General features: G+C 41.4%; 1 protein-coding gene across 3 annotated transcripts in view; it reads right to left on the reverse strand.

Moving 5' to 3' along the window:
* stxbp5a (syntaxin binding protein 5a (tomosyn)) overlaps positions 1 to 24,289 on the reverse strand; it is a 167,442-nt gene that overhangs the window by 23,469 nt on the left and 119,684 nt on the right. For all 3 annotated transcript variants that reach the window (XM_049589393.1, XM_049589392.1, XM_049589394.1), the window contains 9 exons: positions 19,189 to 19,312; positions 14,650 to 14,728; positions 12,687 to 12,841; positions 9,593 to 9,665; positions 9,191 to 9,338; positions 5,654 to 5,721; positions 3,070 to 3,110; positions 1,786 to 2,006; positions 83 to 264 (listed from right to left, as the gene is read on the reverse strand). In XM_049589393.1, coding sequence (XP_049445350.1) covers positions 83 to 264; positions 1,786 to 2,006; positions 3,070 to 3,110; positions 5,654 to 5,721; positions 9,191 to 9,338; positions 9,593 to 9,665; positions 12,687 to 12,841; positions 14,650 to 14,728; positions 19,189 to 19,312 — 1,091 coding nt within the window. The remainder of the gene's footprint in view (positions 1 to 82; positions 265 to 1,785; positions 2,007 to 3,069; positions 3,111 to 5,653; positions 5,722 to 9,190; positions 9,339 to 9,592; positions 9,666 to 12,686; positions 12,842 to 14,649; positions 14,729 to 19,188; positions 19,313 to 24,289) is intronic.

A 24,289-nucleotide genomic window follows, 5' to 3' on the forward strand; every position in this document is an offset into this window, starting at 1 on the left:
TGAGTGTGTGTGAGAATGTGTGGTGCTTATGAGAGTTTATGTAATCTGTATGTGTGTGTGTGTGTGTGTGTGTGTGTCATACTTGAGGCAGGGCATGTTGCCGCCGTCAGAGTTGTTGCTGCTGGTGGAGGGGTGTGAAGGTGGGCCGCTCGTCTGAGGGGAGGCACCGGGGGTGGGAAGCGCCGATGTCTGTTCTCCCCCTCCGCCCCCGCCGTCTGGAGACTCTATGTCGTTCAGCTCGTACTGCATTCGCACCTCTAGTAGCTGCAGAAGACGACACACACACAGGTGCAAGTGCAAGATATTATCAGATTTACAAAAGTGGAGAACAATTTTCCATGAATTCCTCCGAGGATGGAGAAGTCATCGAGTCCATGAGCTGCATCCACACACTCACAAAGTCACTTTGATAATAGAGATGTGTTTGATGTGTGTGTGTGTGTGTGTGTGTGTGTCTGTGCATGTGTGTGTAGGCAGATTGAGAGTCAAAGAGGTCCTCTAATACTGAATATTTCATTCCTTCTAAGTCCTCCTTCAGGCTACTTCTCTGCAACCTCCGCCTTCGCACTGTCACACACACACACACACACACACACACACACACACACACACACACACACACCACCAAAACTCAGACACACGCAAAATGTTCATCAGCTCCTCTGTTTTGCATTCTGTCAGTCTCATTAGCCCCTCTGACATGTGGGAGTGAAGACTGATGGGTGGCCTTCTTCAGATTCTCACTCCCGCCTGCCTCCGTCCTCCTCTACCTTCATTTCTGCGAGGTTACAGAGGTGTTTGACCTTGTGGGAAGGGAGGCTGTTCTCCTAATTACAGCTCGCTCCAACTGCATATCTACTGATCCACGTCCCAGTCAGTGTAGGAAAAAAGAAGGGGCCCGAAATTTTCTCTGACACATGTATCAGCGCTCGCTGGCAGTCACACACAGGAAACACTTCCAGCAGGAAGGTGGCTGCTGCAAGGTGCTTCAACTCGACAAATTCATGAAAGTTTTTTTTTGCTGTGAGCCCGGTTTGTTTGGCAGAACAAAGGAACTGGACAGTCTGGACAAACTGTGCAGGACACACTAAGGGCCCCGGCTACAAAATAAAAATAAATTCGCAGACCTGCGAGGAAAAACACATCCCCGCACCTCCTACGCGCTTTGATTGACAGGTGATCTCTGTCTAGAGCCAGTCCAAAGCAACAACACCACCACAGCAGTGACCGCTTAGCAAGGAGAATGTTGCCAAAACTCTAAATAAACAAAGTGTCTTGCTGGGGTACCAATTTAACACTCCACCGCTCCAGTGATAAAAACAAAAAAACAGAAACTAAGCATGTACAGTATGCGTGCAGCCTCTCTCTTGTAATATAGGAGCTGTGAGCATGTTCACACAGATTAAACAGCATTTCTCTTTACAGTGTGTCATTAAACACTGGCTCCCATCACACCCCCAGAAGCACTTACGTCGCTATCAAGGCGGATTATAATGACAGTCTAGCTTTGCTTGTTCACTGCTCCGTCTGTTGGCATAGCAACCATACTGCCTTTGACTAGGCAGATCTTTGAGAGCATGTGAGTGTGTGCATATGTCTCAGCATCTTTGAACAGCAGAGGAAGTGACTGTTGAGGGGAAAGAATAACAAATAAAAGCACAATGTATTCTTGATGGAGAGTTGCATCATGTCCCGAATTTGTGGTTGCAATAGGAGAAGAGAACGTGTCCTCTGTATTTGTACTGAAAACTACACATTTCACCTGGATTCTAAAGTCTTACTCACCTGCACCACCTCAGTAGTTACTTCCAGCTTGCTGAAGCGGTAGATGATAACGTTGGCTGACACCCCGGCCACACACAGCATCCGGCTCTCGGGGCACCAGGCCATGATCTGAATGGCAAAGGGGTCTTCGTCTGACACCTCGGTGCTGCCCTTGTCCTCTTTGGACCGGTTTCTGTCAAACACCTTGGCTGTTTTGAGCTTATAGAGCACCTGGAGCATTACTGGGGGAAAGAAAGGAGAAAAGAGCAAAGTGTCAGTTGCAATCCAGGAAAGTCAGACATATCGAATCTGACTCTGAATAATGTGAAATCAGAGGAAATGTAGTGCTTTGAACTTGAGAAAATTCATTACTACTTCAAGACTCAAAGGAATACTTGACCCCTAAAATGACCTTTTGGTATAAATTACTCACCCCATGTTATGTTGAATTTGTTAAAAAAATATACGTTTTTCTTGCATGCCTACGGAGTGCGAACCAAAAATCCCCAAACTGAAAAATGATGGATGAACTGAAGTAAAAGGGGTCCTCGTTTATCAACTTAAAAACTATATCAAAAAATCTGCTTACAAATTCTCACACAACTTGTACAGTACAATCCAAGTCTTACTTACCCAGTCGTATGCTCAGCACTTCCCAAACACACAGCCCTTTCTGACAGGGAACTAAACCAATAGTGAAACTTATCTATGCTCTCTTCAAAGCCAGACTCCACTGACAAAAATGGTAATTTTGCCTCACTGAACACAGGAGCTGCTGGTCTACCACTTTCTCAATCAGTTTGTTTGTTTGTGTTAATATGTGCCTTGGGTGAATCAAAGATAACTCTTCAAAACACCAAAGTCACAGAATAACACAAACTAACTGACTGAGGCAGTAGTAGACCTGCAGCTCCTGTGTTCAGCGAGGTACAATTACTGTTTTTGTCAATGGAGTCTGGCTTTGAAGAGCACATACATCAGCTTTATTTTTAGCTCCCCATCAGAAAGGGTTGTCTGTTTGGAAAGTACTGAGGAGAAAACAAAGGTTTCTTCACAAGTCCAGCACAACACAGGGTAAGCAACTGATATACAAATGTTCATTTTAGGGGTTGAAGTATTCTTTAATCTAAAAAATACTTATTTTGTTCATACTGAATGTGTACAGGCTGGTAGTCAAATTTAGTTTATTTGAAAAATAACTTTTAGAAAAGTTTTTACAGTTTCCTTTCCTTGAGCTTAACAACACAAAACAATAATTATAATCTTGTGAAGCATAAACAAAGCTGAGCCGCTGAGGGAACTCACTTGCAGAGGCATCCCAGAACTTCACAGTTCCATCAGCATGCCTGGGAATTCAACAGAGGAGGACAGAGAAAAGAGAAAAGTGAAGAGACAAGACAGAGACGAATTTCAGTTTGTGTCCTGAATTCTACTCTGATCAAAATATGAAGTTTCTTTGATTTACAGCACAAAAACATCTGTACAATATCAACTGAAGACACAAAATCTGATGTCAGGTAAATTAAAAAAAAGAAAAAAGAAAAAACGCCACAGATCCCCCCTATGAGAGGTTTCACTGATGATTTTCATGACTTCAGTAAAAGTTGTTAACCAGAACATATATTACATGGCCCAAAGTATATGGACACCCATTGGCAGACTATGAGTCATGGGTCCCTTGGCACAGATACTCAAAAGGTTCCTGTCTACTGGAGCAAGACAAACAGACTTTGTGGTGGTTTTCCTCTGTCTTTGTGTGGTTTTGTCTCTTTGTAGTTGTTCTGCATCATTTCGTGTGTCTTTGTAGTCGTTTGTGTTTCTTAAAGGTCATTAAGTGTCCCTTTAAGGTGATTTGGTGTCATTTTTGGTCATTTTGTGTCTCTTTGTGGTTGTTTGTGGTTATTTTTTGACTTTGCATTTCCTTTGCTAGTGTTTATGGTCATTTTGAATTTCGTCCTAGTCTGCACATGCTCAGTAATCCATCCATGTGGACATCCCTGGCAGGGGTTTGGCTATTCACCTTAGTTTAACTCATTGAAAATCTTGAAGCTATGGCCTACAATGATATTTAACACAATAATGTGCTTCCAAATTTGTGGCAAAAGTTTGGAGAAAATCCTGTCCTGTTTCAGCATGACAATGTCTCCGTTCATAATGTGAGGTCTGTGAAAAATGGTTTGTCTGGTCTGGTTTGGAGGCCTTAAACTTGCATGCACAAATCTCAAAACCAATGCCGACTGTGAGCAAGGCTTTATCGCCCAGCATTGGTGGTGAACCTTGAAGAAAATCCCAGCAGCCAGGTTCCAAAAATCTTGTGGAAAGCCTTTTCAGAGGAGTGGAGGCTGTAATAGCAGCATAAAGGCCCTGACACACCAAGCCGACGGTTGGCTGTCAAAGTTGGACTGTTGATGAGTATCTGCTGCCCTCCTGTCGGCTTTTTGTTTGGCCGAGTCGGCATGCTGAACAGCGTCAATTTAGCCGGCACAGCGGAGCCCGTCACTGAATGAAATCACTTTGATTGACAGTTCAGCTCAGCACATAAGCAACATGAGTAAAGTAAACAAAGAGCTAAAGTCGAGGCCAAAACAAGCTTGTTACATAAGGTAACATTATTTTTCTTTAGCGCTCTTCTTGAGCTCTTCAGCAGAAACATTTTGTGATGGTTTGTGTTCTCGTTCAGTGGTGCACAGTAAATACAATTTGATCTTTCAACATTGGATTGTGACCATCTTCCAGTTGTCCTTTTTGACCGTCAGCTGGAGTGTTTGTGGTGTGTTCATGTGCAAGACTTTTGGCCTAGATGTAGTTACATCAGACCACGAAGCAGGTGGCCTTTGACGCTGCTAGTTCTCTGAGGTTCTGGAATGACATGTCCAACTATTACATATGGAGGTAATGCTCTGATTCATTCATTCATTGTCTGTAGCCGCTTATCCTGTTAGGGGTTGCAGGTGTGCTGGAGCCTATCCCAGCTGACACTGGGCGAGAGGCAGGGTAGTCCCTGGACAGGTCACCAGACTATCACAGGGCTGACACATAGAGACAGACAACCATTCACACCTACGGACAATTTAGAGTTACCAATTAACCTACATGTCTTTGGACTGTGGGAGGAAGCTGGAGTAAACCCACGCTGACATGGGGAGAACTCCACACAGAAGGGCTCCCCAACCCTGGGTTTGAACCAGGAAACCTCTTGCTGTGAGAGGACAATGCTTACCATTGTACACTGCCCTCAATGCTCAGATGTCCACATATTTTTGGCCGTGTATTTTAAATCGTGTTGGTAACAGAACGTCCAAAAACATCCACATATTGCTAAATGCCTAAAGATGAATAGAGTGGACACAGGATTGCACTCAATAGCAGGTGCTGAGCATGATGGCTTCTCCATTTGGTGCCAGAGAAAAGAACATTGTCCAAAAACAAAATAAAAAATTTTAAAAAACATGGTTCGGTTGCCATTATTTTCCATTACTCCTCACTGTTTTGTTGCCAGTTGAGCTGAGTGGATTGGGAGAGAAATATCATGCAGGCTGTGGCACTCTTAGAAAGAGAGTGAAGCCTGTGCAGAATAGTAATCCAGCATGTAGGGGTGAGGAGAGACGGAGGAAGAAAAGAGGAGCAAAAGCCTCCTGGTGCCAACCCCCATACCTCAATGTCAGTGCATGTGTTCTGTTAAAAACACCCCGTCTCTCCTTGTTGACAGCTTAGAGCGGGATAATAAACATTCAAATGGAGCGAGGTGCGCATGATTGGAATATATAAAGACCTACAGTAAATATTCCAAGACGAGCTCCTCGGCTGTGGAGACCTGACGGAGCAGGAGAGGTGAAAGTAATTGAGTTGCAGCGAGACGATAATGCTAATGAAATCAGTATTGTCTTACCCAGTGATGATGATCTCTGGGTAGCTCTGTGTGCCTTGACCCCAGTTTCCACCGCTAATAGGCCATTCCTGGATAGACAGCAGACACACACACACACACACACACACACAGTACATTAGAGTCGATGAGAGACCACAGGTAGAAGTCAATGAACAGCGCGTCAATAGCATTGATTGATTCTAGAAATAAATGACATGACAAAATTGCACATGAGTGTGCACTGGGAAAACAGGCAGGGATCCTTTGTGCGCGTCTTTCGGCGCGTCCTGCAATTATGCACGTCAATGAGTGTGTGTCTCCATCTGAGAGAGCGTGTGTGCGTGTTGGCGGGGGGTTTGGCTTTAAACACGTTGACACATACAAAGGTCATCAGGATGACTCATGGTGATCTTTATGTGAGAATGCCCTCCTGCAGCTCAGCCAGGCCTTTGCCTAACACAAAATAAATAAAAAATACAAGGGGTGGTGATGGCGGTGGGGGTGTGGCAGCTAGGCAGCCAGTTTGGGTCAGTGCATGCTGACATTTCCGACAGAAAGCTAGAACAAGGCGACAGGCAAAAGAACATGGGCATACATAATGGCTGCAAGAGCAGGGGGTCTGTCTTGGATGATACAGGGATAAGAGACGAAAATGAGAGGAGAGAAGAGGTGTGCGAAGGGAGAGGATGAGCGTTAGGTAACGTGACACTATTACAGAGGCCGTTTAGCTTCACGGAAACATTGAGAAATACACTTCAGCGCCAAATTACCTCAGTTTGTAGCAAAGACATGCATGCATACAGCAACGTGTCCTTTATTCAGTAACCTTGTTGTTGTCGGCAACATGGTTGGAGGGTGTAGTGAGGAGCATTTACATTTCTAATTTAGGCATTTAGCACTTTTATGACACCGCTCTCCAGAACGACACAAAGGAAAATTCCTCCCTTGGGATACTATTACTCTGTTATACATCATTAATCTGTGATGGGAGGTGTGTTCACAGAGTTATTTCATGATGGAGTAGTGGTGATTTATTTCATTTCAAGAGTAAAGCATGTCTCCTTCTCCTCAAGAATTTAAATTGAGGCAAACAGTGATGACAAGGAGCAGGTAGCAGTTTCTGTGGCAAAATTAAAGCTTATTTTACAAAATATTTTGCCAAACATATGTATGTAATTTGGTTCTAATTACAGGACCAAGACTAAAGGTCTACAGTAGCAGCTGTGAGCTAAACGCTAACATTACCACGCTAACATGCCCACAGTGACAATGCTAACATGCTAATGGTTATCAGGTACCATTATCAATGTTGACTATCTTAGCATGCTAACACTTCTAATTAGCTTTAAACACAGTTGATGCTAATAGGAATGTCCTCAAACTATCTACCGATACAGTTTCTATATAACTTGCATGTACTTGCCAATGTAACTTGAGTCAAATTTTAGTGATAAATTGCTGATATTTACTTGGGGCAAAATTATGTTTTTCTTTCAAAGAAATTCCTATTTTTTTCTATAATTAGTAATACGTTATGCAGGAAACTTTCCTGGATACAAGAAACTTTTAAAGATAAACTATGCAGGATTATACTGAAAAGCTCGTACAGAAGTAGTTGCTCTCGATGTGTACCATCGCAGCGCTCAGGTGAGGTCAAGGCCTCCAAGCAGCAGGCATCCAAGAGATACAGCTCCACAAAAAATATAGCAAATATAGCAAGGCGGAGGCACGCCAAATGATGAATAGGTATGATTGCAGCTGTAGCAGCTCCGTGACCCGCCCTGTAGCTACATGACTTGCCCACCTTACCTACATATTAGTCAATGATCAGCCTCCTTTACTCCTTGGCCTGGAAGTTTAACTCCCCACAAAACTGCTAAGTTAGCGATTAACTAGCTATGTGGTATAATGTTAAAAGAGAGGTGGTTAAGATTAGGGCAAGGGTATTGGGGATATAAGGCTACATCTCGTTAATTATGTTGATGACAAGTTAGCAATTAGCTTACGTTAGCTTTTAAGTATTAGGTTAAAAGAGAGGTGGTTCTGGTAAGGGTAACAGGAAGGTTAATATCTCATTAATTATGTTAATGGTGAGTTAGCAATTAGCTAGTCATGAAGTAAACATTGAAAGGTTAGGGTAAGGGTAATAGGAAGGTTAATATCTCATTACTTATGCTAATATTAAGTTGGCAATTAGCTAGCTATGAAGTATTATGTTAAAAGAGAGGTGGTTAAGGGTAGGGTAAGGTTATTTGGAAAGCTACATCTTGTTAATTATGCTAATGACAAGTTAATGATTAGCTAGCTATGAAGTATTATGTTAAAAGAGAAGTGATTAAGGTTATGGTAAGGGTATTAAGAAGGCTATAACTCGTTAGTCATGCTAATGGGAAGTTAGCAATTAGCTAGCCATGCAGTAAAAGGTTAGGGTAATAGGAAGGCTGTATCTTGTTAATTAGGCAAATGGTAAGTTTGTGATTAGCTCGCTATGAAGTATGACATTAAAAAGTTAGAGTAAGGGTAATAGGAAGATTATATCTTGTTACTGATGCCAATGTGTAGTTAGCGATTAGCTAGCTGCAGTATAATGTTAAAAGAGGTGGTTATGGTTAGGGTCTGGATATCCCAAACAAGAGTGAATCTGGGGTAGGCTTTTACCTTCAGTTTTGTATATCTATATCTATATCTATATCTATATCTTTATCAATACGGACCCAAAACATTTTTCCGACCCTTAACTTAAAATAGACCAACCTTTTCACACACAGTGGTCACTGCGGTGTAGAGCTATTTATTACTTTTACTAAGACTTTGTTGTTCTTGAAAATATGTAATCTGCAGTAACTTTTGTGGCTGTAAATCAATCAATTAATGTTATTAGAATGTAACTTGCAGTTTTCTGTAACAAAAACAATATTTTGGGAATGTTTTTTACACAGTTCAACAGGGGGAGGTGGGGCTGGGGGCTGCAGAGTCACTAGACGCAAGTGATAGGACAGGCAAGAGGGAGGAGTAGATCAAAAGAGGGGTAAGGCTTAAGCTTAACATTTTGATGTATTACAAACAGATATTGTTTTATAGTTTTCACATGGTGTATCATCCTATTCATCGGTTTATTAAATACATATTTTTCCTGTTGAAAACTCAAACACATGCTGTGCATCAGAGTGGGCATGTGAAAAACGCATGTTAAAGAAAAAGTGCTTCAATTCTTTTCTAACACACCAACAGAGGAAAAGAGAATATTGTCTGAGGTGGTCATAATTAATGCATGAAAGGGATTTATTAACTCAGAAAGCACGTCATGTGGTTGCATTGCGTCAAATCTGCTGGGAAGAAACTAGTATCTCATCCTCTTCCACAAATGATTTCTCCCTCTCTCTTTTTCCTCCTCCTTTGTAAAACTGTAAACCTGGAGAGAAGCCCTTACTTTTTAATTCTCAGAGTCTCAGTCCAAAGCCTGATAAGATTTTCCATTAAGATTTCCACAACAGTAAGAAAGACGCATCACGGACCACAATATGCAGCTTACAAACATAAAGCTTTCCTATATATTACCTTTTTGCTGTAGCCCTGTCGTTTCTGCCGCGAGCCAACAGAGTAAAGTGCAGGTATGAGGTCCACAGGGCAGTCAGCAAAATACTCGCAGCAGGTCACAGGAGACTCGTGGATAGTCAGAGGATAGGGGTTCTCGAATATGGGGTAACTGTTACCGAGAGGGCACAGACAAAGTCACTCTTAATTAAATTAGTCCGTCTGCCAAGAATCAGCGCATTAATCTCATTCAGGGCTGCATGTATACCATAGAATAAGATTTATGAATGGAAGTTATATCATGATATAAAGTAGAAACAATATATAATGAAGATAACGAGCACTAATGGGCCAACTGTGACATTTCAGCCCACATTTAAGAAACAAAAGATGATGAAGAGCTATTTAATAAAGAGCCGGACTCACCCGTTTTGTGCAAGGTCGATCACCACTAAATCCTTTTCTAGAAGGACCACCACAGCGTAAGGTTCCTGAAAATCTGTGCGGAGAAACAGCCAGACAAGTCATTCATCACACCGTACGTTCAGTAGTGTTGCAGTTCTTGGAGAGAGAACTCCCCTGAAATCTGCAAACCACAGGGGAAGAATTCCTCAGACTTTACATGGCAAATGTTATTATCATATCCATGCCCTGAAGACGTGAGGGCAGGAACACTTAACGCTTCACATTCATTAATCTATGTGATTTATGTCTGTGGGGGATATTGCTCTGGTTAAATATTTGTATCCGTCTGATCTGGGAGTAGAATTTTACATTCAACCTTAGGTGATTTTCTCCTGTAGTAGATTTTAAACCTTTGAATGAATTGATAAAAATTAATGCCCTGGTTTCATTCACTCATATGTAGAACTTACGAGGCATAACACTGGAACCAGTGTAGCTCACCCTGCTGCTGAATAAGTCATCTGCACATATCTCTGATTCTAGTCACAGTCTGAAAGTGTTATAAGAGTCATGCATACTAACAAGGGAGAGCAAGCACATCAAGCAAGAACTTAAATAAATTGAGGTCAGGTCTGACAGAGGAAAAATGTGAATACAGACAGAATATAAAGACAATCCACGCTTATTAAAGGACTACTTCACCCCACAAAAGGTAGGCCTATGGGCTTAGCCCCGAATGTCCTAAAATCCTACAAACACCCCTGCGTACACCTGACCTATGTGGAGATGCTGCAACTGGCCCCAGGCCTCCTGTCATTTTGCAAAAGTGGCTCCCAGGCAAAGCACGTTTAGTATCCCTTGTTGATGGTTTGACTGCTGGTTGACAGGCAGGGAGGAGGCTTAGTTATCAGTGAGTGTTGCTGTGGTCTAAGTAAACAGCTGCCAAAATTAACACTGGTCACACTGGTCATTACACTAAAAAAGCACCAGCCCTCATGTCAGTGACATCAGAGTTGCTACACTTCCTCATTTCCTCAGATATGCACTCTATCCACCAGTGTGTGTGCATGCAAACTGTAGTTTAGAGAACTATCTGTTGTTCAGAGCAGCAGGTTTCAGGCTGTCAGAGAACGCCAAGGTTGAAACACTTTGACAACTGTTGTTACTACATCTCTCACTGTCCTTCTCATTTTACTTCCCTGGCGCTGGTCTACAAGTGATTCACCTCCTCCTGTGACCCGTTACGCAACTTCAGATCACTGTGCAGTATCTCTACAGTATGTCTGGGAGTTGGGAATAACTGTAATTATGGCCACTTTCACTGCTGATTTACCTAACTGATTACAGCCAAGGCAATCAGCAAAACAAAAAATAATTTATTTGATGAAGAGAATTTTTTTTTAAAATTGTAAAAAAAGGACATGAATGGCAAATTCACGTAAAAGTGTCAAATACAGTCTGTGGATGGAGTTGTGGGACATGGAAGTATCTCAAACTAGCTTCATAATATGAGCCACCTACAGTGTCCTGCCATCTCTGAGGACCCTCAGCCAACGATACAGCGAATACCCTACGTGCCCCCTCTGCCCATCTCCAGCACACCTGAAACATATTCTCGTTGGCTGCAAGACAAGCCCGACACAAGGTTGTTATACCTTGTGGCTCAATCAGGTGCTTAAGTGTATAGCAGCTACCCTGGAGATGCACATCCATCAGTGCCCCATCTCCTCTGTCAATCCATCCCACAATTACGAGATGCTTTGTCCACAAAGGTGCGAAGCAATCCAAGGCCTGTACAATAAAATCGGGGGCCTATCATCCAACACCAGTGAAGGAGGGTACCCACCTGATGGCCCACAAAGTATGTGCAACGACTGACCAGTTTGACTCCACCTTGATTAAAGGTAAGTTTTTCTCCTATTAGTTTATTCTCCCATCTCTTCCCTCATCAAAATGAGGAAGTAGGGGGAGGTAGAGTGTACGGCCCAGACAGTACAGATGTCTCTCCTTGGCTCTGCCTTCCCTATGCTCTTTCCCACTTTTCTAGCCATCTAACCTTGACCCCTTGGCGCCCACTCAGAAACCCCCAGACAGCACTATTACTCCCGCTCATAGTCTCAGTATGCGCATCAGAGATTGTAACATCTAGTCCTAAACTGAATTTAACTTTGAGTAGCACATCTTTATTTTCTTCATCTCTGTCAAATCTATTTGCCTTTCACAATAGATGCTCAAAACAGAGTAACACTGGAAACCGCAGCATCAGAAAAACTAAATAAATGAACCTTGTCATAAGAAGTTTTTGTCAAACTGCTATTTCCAAGGTAAAGAATGAATCTCCAAGCTTAACTTCACCTCTTAATCTTTGTCTTCGTCTGCACATTTTACCTCTCTGCTACTTTTATGCCCACACTAGCACACATTACAATACTTGCTCTGTCTGCCTACACTTTCAAAGACACTGGTGTGCACATTGCATCACCACATTGCAGCCTGATCATCATGGATTATCCACCTCCTCTACACACTAACACTGGTTTAAGTATGCACAAATACACACCATTAGCCAGACATGTATTGTGTAATCTAAAAACCCAGGGATGTCCATTACCAGATGAAATCAGTGCATGGTGACATCAGACTGCCGGTGAGGAGTTACCAATATTACATAAGTCACTAATCCTCCCTGTAGCCGTATACATGCCAGATAATGCTGCACCCCAGTTTACATTGGATTATATAAATGCTGGATCCCAGTCAGCTCCACTTTGACGTGTTTTAGATGTTGACTCCTCGATACAGGAAATAAGATAATAATTTAATTTAGATGGAAGGCTATTGTGTTCAAAGAGATGAAATGAAAATGTAATGTTCCGTGTGTCAGATAATGAAACTGGAATAGGATCCTTCCCCCTTGGGAAATTTCATATTTATTACAGAAACACACTAACACAGGGGCGAGCAATCCCACATAATTAAAAAATAGAAAGGTGCGTGTGTGTTATTCTAATGCACTGACGGAAGGAGGATAAGATGACTATTCCCACACAAATATTATGCTGAGACATGCACACACCACCTAAGCACATCCACAGCAAAATAGGCACAGACTTACCGTTGGGGTACGGTGTCTCACAGAGTGTGAGGAAGTCTACTATAGGATAGTCCATCTCCAGCACAGCTGTACTCTTCCCATGCATTACTGTCAAGCAAGGCCGCCGGCCCACCGTGTCGTAGGACAGACCACCAGACAGAATTATGAAGGGCTCCCTGGAACACAGACACACACACACACAGACACACACACACACAATTCAGCATCTCAACATATTTTACATGTCATAATTAGCATAACAGTTCTTAGGCTATGGCCAAGAACTTGTTTTGTGAGGTCACAGTGAACTTGACCTTTGACCACCAGATTCTAATCAGTTTATTCTTCAGTCCAAGTGAACGTTTGTGTCATATTTGTGGAAATCCCCTCAAGGTGTGACAAAATCACAGTGACCTTGACCATGGACCACCAAAATCTAATCAGTTCATCGCTGAGTCCAAGTGAAGGCTTTTGCCAAATTTAAAGACATTCTATGAAGGTGTTTGTGAGATATCATGTTCACAAGGATGACACGGATGCAAGGTCACCGTGACCTTGACCTTTGACCTTCAACCACCAAATTCTAATCAGTTTATTCTTCAGTCCAAATAGACGTTTGTGTCAAATTTGTAGATGTCCTCTCAAGGTGTTCTTGAAATATCATGTTCACAAGAATGAGACAGACAAATTCACAGTGACCTTGACCTTTGACCACCAAAATGTAGTCAACTCATCGTTGAGTCCAAGTAAATGTTCTCCCCAAATTCAAAGAAAGTTACTCAAGGTGTTCCTGAGATACTGTGTTCACGAGACTGATATGGATGCAAGGTGCGCAATCAGTTCATTGTTGAGTCCAAGAGGACCTTTGTGCCAAATTTGAGGAAATTCTGTCAAGGCCTACAAAAACCTCATCCTTGCAGTACTCTATTACTTCACACTGGAAGAAGTTGAACAACAGCAAAGCTACCCTAACAAGAAATATCGTTTGCTTGGTATACTATACACGATTCTCCTTAAAAACAATGTACTCACACTGAGGTAATTCCTCTCAATCATTGTTATGACCCACTAGACAAGTGTGGTGGTGTATTTATCTGCAGAGATTCTGCCCTCTGACGGTATGTTCTCATTGTGGCTAAAAGGTAGAGCAGGTAGTCTTCTAATAGGAAGATCAGCAGTTTGATCCGCGGCCCCTCCAGTCCGCATGTCGAAGTATCCTTGGGCAAGACACTGAGCCCCAAATTACTCCCAATGGCTGTTCCATCCGTGTCTGAGTGTGTTAACTGAGTAGCCGGTGGCACCTTGTATGGTAGCCTCAGCCACCACTGTGTGAATGTGATTCGTAGTGTAAAATGCACTTTGAGTGGTTGGATGACAAAAAAGGCGCTACATAAGTGCAGGTCTATCCCATTTTCTGTGTAGGGGTTGTTATGGGCATGTACCTCTACAGTTCTCAGATGAGGTCAGGGATTTATAAAGAGGTGGCAACCACGTGCCAGACTGTAAGTAGCAGGCATTAAAGGGACAGTGCACAACAATATGCAACATAGCGAGGCAAAATGCTAGACGGGAATGAATCTGGGGTTGGCCTTTACTTTCACTTTGGCTGGCGAGCATGTTTATAACAGTAAAATCCTACATAACATACCTTGAACTGAGCCTACCTAAAAAGGCAATTCAAACTACTTTGTAAAGAAAAATTGACAATGTAAATGTGATATAAAATGTGAACAAAATACAATACAAAAGGTCACATACCAGCTAATATGCAAATATCAATGTAGTTGAACTACCAGCAAGCAAAATGTAGTCCACTGCTCTGAACACTGGTCTGAAGCACATGGTCATTTATTACTCAGCTTTTAACCTTAACCTTGATGTCGTAACTGTGTTGTATAATTAAGCATATTCATGCCAAAGCATACGTGCATGTGTGTACTGTATCTAAGTGTGTGTGTATCAGAGAGAAAGAGCGGGACCTTACCCATTTCTAGTGGTTTTGTACTCCACTTTGAGAATGGGTTTACAAGGCTCTGGCTTCTTCCCGTCCTTGGGCTGTTTTCCTAAAAATAGAACAAACACAAGTTCCTTTACTTTGCCACTTCATCTCTCTTCACCTCCCTTCCTCTCCTGTCATCTCATTTTTTTTCTCCCTTCCCCAGGAGCTGCACTTAAATTGCAGCTCTGAACAGTAGCCAGACAATAACAAGAGGCTATTCATCAGAGAGGATAAAGACAAATGCAGGGGCAGGGACATGCAAAGAAGGTGTGGCCGTCATTAATGATTTACAGAATCCATCTATTCCAACCTCGAGGGAGGTCAGCGTGGAGAAAATGTGCACATCCATCACACGTGTGCCGGCCTAAGCATATGAGAATGCACAATAAAAGGCTGAATATAGTGAGCCCTGAGGCAGGTTATACAAGGCAGGTCTGTGTAATAAAGAACTGCTTTTAATAACTACATCTAAATAACAGATATCTAAAAAGACAATTAAAGGAGGACTTATAAGCCTTACTTAAACCTGTCAAAGGAATTTGCATAATTGCCCATTAAATACCAAACTAATTACGTATGCAGCAGTGGGAGAAACAACTAATTAAAAAGCCTGTGTGGTGAAATCCTCTCTACAATCCCCTACACTCACAAAAAACAGCTTCTGGTTAGAAGTTTCCCCCTTTCATTTAATTCCTTTTCTTTGTTCCTCTGACTCTCACGCTCCATCCATCCATTTGTTGCACTCACACACTCTGTCTAGTTCTTCCAGGCCCTTCATCTGGGTGAGCTGTCAGAGTGCTCTGTGGGGTGAGTAGGTGTGTGGGGGAGACAGCGGAGTATGGATTAAAATACATCTTCAAAAGAGCAGACTTGCTTTTTCTGCAGGAAATAAACAGAGCGCCGGCGCTGATGCATGCACGTGCAGACACAAAGTAAAGCAAACAGAGGCAGGACATAATTGAAGTGACAATAATCCTCTGGCTGAAATGGGGGAATGATGAGTGAACCATGTGTACAGGAGGGAGACTCTTGAGGGACGGTTTCAATTAATGCAGAGTGGGTCATGTGACTGACGGAGGTGGCTGAAGGCACTGATTTCATGTTTTGCAAAACTTATATTAGCCAAGACTAGACAGAATTGGTGGCTTTTTAGACATAATAATCCAAGAAAATGGATTCATTTACATCCATATGCCCATTTTACATTAAGTCTGACATGCACGAGTGTTTGTATAAGGTTAAAAGAATCAACAAGGTTCCTTGGACCAATAGTTCTCAACTTTTTTTGCTGGTGACCCCTTGCAATCCCTTATCGAATCATCATCAAATGAAGAAAAATGATTCTTGTCCTGACCGTCTGGTTAGAAAACCTGTTTATGTCAGAATATGACAGAAATAATAGAATCATAAAAAAACTTATTTATATAACACATTTCATACAGAGGGATAATGTACATAAATGGAAAAGATGGAAAAATACACATTTAAAAACAAAAGTGAGACTGCAAAATTATCTAAATAAAATAAGGAAATAAAAAATAGTTTAAAATAATGAATTGTACAAGTAGCATTTATACCAGGACCAAGAGGAGAGAGCACATCAGGCCCATCTGCTGCTCTGCACTGACTTCCTGTTACATTTCCAATTGATTTTAAGCTCCTCCTCCTTGTATACAAAACCCTACGTGGGCTAAGACCGAGCTACATCACTAACTCCTTTGTTAACTATTTGCCTCCAAGAACACTGTGATCATCTGCTGCTGGTTCATTGGAGGTTCCCAACAACAGCTGGAAGATCGGGGAAGCAGCCTTTGTCAATACGCCCCTAAGATATGGAACACACTACGTATAGATATCAGGGAAGATAGCTCGTTAGATAAGAAAGCTAAAAACGTATCTGTTCACTTTAGCCTTTAACTAGCTCTGACTTCCTGATACAGGTCTGAAACTCTTTCTATTTACGCTTCATGCTGCTGCAACTCTTAAAATCTTTACGATTTATAGGTTTGCAACTCTGTGAGTTTAATGAATCAGTTAATCAATGGTTTAAACTGTTTTAAATGTCATTTTATATTAAATTGCCATGTCAGATTTATGTTTGTTATTATCGTTATAGTAAATTAATTACAATTAATACTCTTCGTGAGGTAAAAAACTACAGAAGTGTAAGTTTAACAAGTGATAAATACCAGGCATAGGACTTTTTCTTTTAAACATTGTATAACTTCAACCTTCTATGAAATGTATTGTGCCTTTTAAAATAATACATTGAGATGTTCTTTGATAGACTGTTTACCTTCCAATATATAACTTTCTAACGTGACGTTTAAATGACAAACGAATCAGGCAGCTACTTGCTTCTCCTATGATATGCAAATGTAAAACACAGGGATCGTGGGCATGGTAAGTGTGGTTCTCCAAGACTAGTCTGGGGGATCCCCAAAAGCTTTTCAGAATCATTAATCAAAATTATCATTCAATCAAAAAATGTATTTTTTATATTATAATATATCATAATTAAAATAATTTATCATAATCAGCGTCTGCATTTTATTGAGCCTATGTATGGATTACGGATTATGGACACTTTAAATCAGCTCTTTTCTCTTAATTTGCCTTTGATATTTTGTTTAGGTAAGCATTACTTGAAGCTAATTAAACCAATGTCATTGCTTGATTGGTTTTCTGTGTTGAGATGGGGCAAATATTTTAATATTTGTCTAATATCATGCTAATACATTTCTCTTGTTGTGTTCTTTTACATAACCAAGACCACAGAACCCCATAAATATAGGCTACGTCAAATGATTCCAAGGGACAAACATGAGGAATGTCTGCTATCTGGTGAGGGGTCCTTGGTGGAAAGAAGATAGAGAAACTCTATTACAGAACACACCTGTGTCGGATCCCCTGTGTAATGTCTGTTGAGCTGCTTTATCCCTCAATACCCTGAAGAAAACTCATGTCAAAATGTTGGTAAATTATTTACACACTTTATTTTTTGCATCGTGGCTATGTGTGCGACTGTCTCCATTCACACTTGGGATATATCCAAACTGTATGTTTATATGGATTTTTTTTATTTTTGAAAAGAAAGGTTTGCCCTCCATACTGACCCACAGCTGTTATGTTATCATGATTCAGACTTTCTTTTTAAGGCACAGAAATGGTACTCAGCATGAGATGAATGCATTACTATTGCTGAGGGATTGAAATGCGTAACGTTAGAAAACAGAGTATGGGGTTAACTGGTTACCATTGGGGATATAGGGTTCTAACAGGAGCCACAAACCACCAGGTGACAACTGTTGCATTCAACCATCATTTAATGTCTATCATTTATTTTGAAATGAAGGCCAGTGCTGATTAGATGCTTGTTGTGATGTTTGCCATGGTTCTAAATGAAGACAGAAATAAGATATAATATTTGCAAAGTGAGTCATTGAATCATAAATCTAGTCTTTGAATTGCTTCAAAGTACAATAAATGTCAAATAATAATTGGCTAGACATGTACTGAAGTATAACCTTTAACAAACTAAATCAGTCAAACTTGATCAAATTAATCAAATGTTATCCTTACCTTGATAGATTCTCAAAGACACATGGCAAACACCATCAAACACTCATGCAGAATGGAAATGTTTGAAGAAAAAGAGGAGCAAGTGTGGTCCTGCCTCCTACTTATACATATAGATATCGGAGGAGCTACCAAAAGTTGGCCAAACCCAACCACCCATTAACGCCCCCTTGAGGATGTGAGGTCGGTAAACTTTCCCCACTTACCTAACCTTATATAGTTAAGTGTAAAGTTAAAATTTGACTCAGGTTATAGTGTAGATGACCTGACTAAATTCATGTCGGTGAAGATTCTCAGTCATCCAGGTCATGGTAATCATAAGTGCTATATCATAGACAACTAGACTTCCTTGAGTTTCTTGAAGACGTTTCGCCTCTCGTCCAAGAACCTTCTTCAGTTCTAACTGACTGGTGCTGAGTCACAGGCTTTAAACTCTGTGTGGGCGTGAACCTTTACAGAGTCGTTGAGGTCACATGTGAGTGGTCGACCCACCTGACCATCGTAATAGCATCAAGAAGCCATCTACGTCAAACTGGAACGACCTTCATTAAACAGAGGAGGTGGCCTTCGACACCACTTATCACCCACCTACAATGCAGTCTTGGGATCCCTCCCCAGATGACTTAACCCCCATTCACACCTGGTCCCATCTATACTAACAACATATATGAGGGCCAGGTGGGTCAACGACTCCCATGTGACCTCAACAACTCTGTAGGGGTTCACACCCACACAGAGTTTCAAGCCTGTGACTCCACACAGGCTGTTAGAACTCAAGAAGCTAATGTAATGCTTGGAGTGAGACCATCATGCATCTGGCTGTGTTTGAAAACTCCGCCTAGTATCTAAGGGAGTAGTCAATGAGTCAGTAAGGGACTGATTTCGGACACAGCCTGTGAGTGTGTGTGTGAGTGTTTGTTTCTGCGTGTGTTTTCACATCCTTACCGTGTGGGGTGATTGTCTGTATGGGCTTGCCCTGGCCTCTGATGTTCCATATGGTCAGAGTTCCATCTGAGTGACTGCAAATGAACTGCTTGCCCTCGTGATGCCAGGCAACTGAGTGGATCGCCTAGGAAACGAAATGCAAGAAGAGGAGGGTCAGTGATTCAGCAAGATGAAGCATCATGTGCCACCATCTCCCTTACAAGTTTGCTGCACTGCCGCAGCCATACGGTGCACGGCACGATGTTCATATGTGGGTTAAACACACACGACTCTGGATTATACACTGCTTAACAGATGGTGACAGTGAGACAAAAGGGTCCGGCCCCTGACTCCAGAGCACCTGTGCCATGAATGCATATATTAGAGGATGCTTTAATATGGCCCATTTGCTGAATGCAGAGAAAAGCTGGAAATGGATTGGTCATTTTATTCAGGAATGCCAGGAGCAAGGTTTTATTACCATGGCTGTAATTTTAAGAATTCAATTTCTTAAAAACGCAAGAGGAAAATGTCTTCAGCTCTCAGCATCACTGAAACAGCCAATGTGGTGCATTCAGGCTCATCTGGTGTCATTTAGGGCAACAGATTTAATATACCTTCACACAAAAAAGGATGTAGTCTGTCTTGCTAACTCAAAAAAAGGAAAAAGCAGAGAGGGCAAACGAGAATATCAAAAAAATTAAAGAGTGTCTCAGTAATGTGTATTCAAGAAGTGTAACTGTTAAGTTTTATTTCCATCCTTCAATTCTCCACAGACACCGTGAAAACTACAAAAATGATAGCTGCTGCGCAGCAATGGTCAGGGCCGGGCAATTTTAGGCAAAATTAGGCAATTCTGAGCAACACACACAAAGCATATCACAACATAGAAGTTACATCATATAATTATGGCATGCCCTTCAAATTGTGGATGAGTGGCTGAAGTGATCAGACTCATAATATACAAAGGAAAGAAAAAACTCAAGAACAAGAAAGTAAGAATAACATTAACTGCTAGCAATTATGAACAAACTGGCGTGATCTAGCTTAAAGCTAAACATTATCCATGGTGACAAAGATGAAAACATTTTTTAAAATGTAAAAGTAGCTATTGGATAGACTCTGCATATTGACTGATAGCTAAGCCAAATAAACAGGGAAAAGAGACAAGGGATAACAGGGAAAAGTGTTGATAAAGAGTATTTGTCTCTCTGCAAAACTGCCTGGATCATAATTATTTTAACCTTAGTAGTCTCTAATCCACATAGCATGATGCCTGAACATAGGACTTTCACATTAGAATGTCCTTTCTGCCTCAGCTCAGGCTTGAACTCACAGCTTCTGAGACTGAGGTCCGTCTTCTATCTCACTGAGCTAATTGGCAAGTGACAGTTCATGTGTGACTTCACAAATTGACTAAGCCAAGCATCGGGAAGCCAGACAGTAGCCACCCATGCCATGGAAAAGCAAATTTAAAAGTGAAAATTCCAAAGCTGTAGCACATATGGTTGATTTGTTATGAATTTTGAAAGTTTTGAAATTTAGAGGCTTGCTGTAGCGCCACCATCAGGACTATTTTCTTGTGTTTCCAGGTGAGGACATCTGGCATGGGACTGGACCTTTATGAAAAGTTTGGGTAGATTTCTCATATGGAAATGTTGCACAAGCTGAGGCTTGAACTCACAATCTTCAACGCCAAGAGCCATCCTCTATCTCACTGAGCTAATTGGCAAACAGAGATATCACATGTAGCTTCACAAACTGACTAAGCCAGTCACCTGTGTGCAAGACAGCAGCTGTTAGTGTGTAAAGGCAGATTTCAAAAGGCTGTCAAAAATTCAGTTATTAAGACAAAAATCTGAAAATACACAAATTGCATCTAGACAGCATGGAGATGTTGGTAATTTGTTTTTAACAATGATTTATTGGCTCCATAAGTGAAAAACTGATGTTTAAAAATGTCATTTTTACATTGACTCCAATTGTTCACATGAGAGCGAAATTCAAAATGCTGTAAAAAATTCAGTTTTTGAGACAAAATTGATATTTTCCAAACATCATCTACCATGACTCCAATTTTGTCATTTTTTTAATGAACACTGAAAATGTATTTAGCAAGAATTTGCAAGTATATGTTTACAATACCGTTTACAGCCAAACATTTTGATGCACTGTAGGCTCAATTTTCGATTAATCAAAAATCTGTGTGGATCGTTTGTGTAGGACAGTCTGAAGATGCTCTGTAGCAAGTTTGGGGTCAACTGAGCAAAAATTGTGGGAGGAGATTGGTCTAATACGTTTTACAGATTTTGAAAAAACTAGAGTGATGGACTTCATAATTTGCAATAGGTTTAAATGTACAAAAGTTTCTTCAGTATTGGGGCTACATTTTGGTGAAAGCAAATCTGTAGCACATATGGTTGATTTGTTGCACCGAATATATTTGGCCGAATATTGCAAAAAAACACATTTGGTATTCGGTGGAATAAGTTAAAAGCAAGGCTGAATAATAGCGGCGTGTTTTGATAATGTAATCAAACAGCGTGTGGTGACGGACAGAGTAAAATGTCGGCAGTGTGGCGATATTTTACTCTGTCCGTCACCACATTTGCGACTAAAAATAGTTTTGTGCGGGCAAAATAAATCATTCAGCATGCTGTGTGAGTACAGATTTCAAACAGCAGCAGAAACGAAACGGCGAATCCCGCCGGTTGTGGCTTGAACAGGGGGTCACAGACACAGACAGGACGTATTCCTGTCAAATACGGCGGCGCATTGTAACGGCTTACCGGCGACGGAGAAGTCTGGCTCCAGGTGAATAACTTGTTGTCCCGACTGCCCAAAAGTACCTGAACAGCAGAGCCATGGCTGCACACAGTGTGTGGCGTATCAGAGGAGAAACGAGCTGTTCACATTTCTCTGTGGCAGGTAACGGCCCACAAACCTCACCGCACTTTAGGGACTGTTCTTTACTTGTCAGGGGAGGAGGGTGGCTGGTTGATTCTTATTTTATTGATTTATTTTGATCCCCCCTATGTTCATCACTCATTGATGCTGTTTTTGAAGTATGAATAAGCCAATAAGTAATTTATTCCATTGAAATATCATTGATGTATTATAGAAAAGTGATTTATCTTTTTATAAATGACAAAACGCACATCTGCCTCATTTTCGCTGTGGTATCCTGATACTACTTAGAACCGTGATACTTTCACTGGTATTGTACTGTGGGTCCCAATTTTGATACCGTGACAACACTAATCTGGAGGGGGTTCATCTGCAAAAACTAATGAAAAACTAAAAAACGGCATTCGGTATTAGGTACTTGGTATTCGGCCAAGGGATGTCTCTCGCCCCCTCCCCCTGCCACCCCCGCTGCTGAAAAAACATCCTAGAGGAAACACTGGGACTATTGGCCTGTTTTTGCAGCTGAGGCAATCTGGCATGGGACTTTTGTGCAAATTTTGGTGATTTTTCGCGCATGGGAAGTAGGATTTCCTCAGAAGAAGAAGAAAGAAGAAGAAGAACATGCAGGATAACAATAGGTCCCCTAATAAAGAACATTAAAACAAGGTTTGAAATAAAAATCAAACCAAATGTCCAGCATTTAGACATGCCCAACAACAGTCTCACGTGAATTTTCTGATAATAGACTGGTCCCAAAAAGTAAGCACAGCAACAGAAAACATATTCAACAGTCCATACAGGCCACTGAAACAAATATTAAAACAAGATAAAAACAAAAAACAAATAAAGGTGCAAAATGACAACGACCGTGTGGGCCTCTTGGACCATGCAGAATATTATTATTTTAGGGTCGTCTGTACTTCCTTTTAAGCCATGTTGGTTCTCTGCTCTGTAGCCATGTTGGCGCTCTCTGCCGCTGTACTGCCTCAGCCCATAATGCAACACGTGCGACCCCTGAACTCTAGTCATGTGACGTATTACTCTAGAACAAAATAAACTTGCATAAAGAACAATACATTGTTCTTAAACTAAACAATATCTTTAAAGGCATTATATTTAAAATCATTTTTAAATTAAAGTTTCTTTTTTAACTACCTATTTCTCACAGCAAGAGTACTGTACTGTAGCTAGAGAGGAAAAACTGTTGGATACTGAGCGTTCAGAGTGATCTGAACCCTGAGATTTTTTCTTTGAGGGATAACTTTTACATATGTTTACCTGGTTATCTGAAACTTCGGCCACATTTAATATGAACATCAGCAACATATGACATATTAGACACAAAATATGGAAAAGCATGATAGGTCCCATTTAAAAGACGCTAATACAAACCATCATGTCAGACAATGTCACATCATTGTCTCTGAGAGAATATTTCCCCTGACAAAGCACTGGGCTTGTGTTGGGACATTTTACTGATGCTGCAGGTGTTGTGGTAAGGACACACCCTTGGACACAAAATTCATGTGACGAGCCTCATAAAACTGCTTTGGAAGCTGTTGCGAGCTTCACACGCATTTGGCGCACGTCATCGTATTTACTTAATGCCAGAACGTTCGCTGGGTTTAATTATGAGCTATGAAAAGGGCATCAATAAGCAAGGTTGCCCTTTACTGGCATACTTTGGGCATGATGCGTTTGTGTTTCCAATGATTGCTTGTCAGGAGATAAATCATTCTGAGCCAGGATTACAGGAGCAACAGGACGGTTGAGATGACGTGGAAGATGACAGAGCAGACACTGTCTCTAACTCTTTCCTGCCTTTACTTAGTCTCTATTTCTACTAGCCTGTCTTTGTATCAGTGTCTTTATTTGGTTCTTTACTTCAACATTGCCTCTTAAAGGGACAGTTCACCCAAGAATGAGGAGGAAGAATATGTATTTTTGAGCTGGAGCCTATCCCAGCTGACACTGGGCGAGAGGCAGGGTACACCCTGGACAGGTCACCAGACTATCACAGGGCTGACACACAGAGACAGACAACCATTCACACTCACATTCACACCTACGGACATTTTAGAGTCACCAGTTAACCTGCATGTCTTTGGACTGTGGGAGGAAGCTGGAGTACCCAGAGAAAACCCACGCTGACATGGGGAGAACTCTGCACAGAGGGGCTCCCCAACCCTGGGTTTGAACCAGGAAACCTCTTGCT

The sequence above is a fragment of the Epinephelus fuscoguttatus genome, linkage group LG11 (genome assembly GCF_011397635.1).
Source record: "Epinephelus fuscoguttatus linkage group LG11, E.fuscoguttatus.final_Chr_v1".
Classification (NCBI taxonomy): domain Eukaryota; kingdom Metazoa; phylum Chordata; class Actinopteri; order Perciformes; family Serranidae; genus Epinephelus; species Epinephelus fuscoguttatus.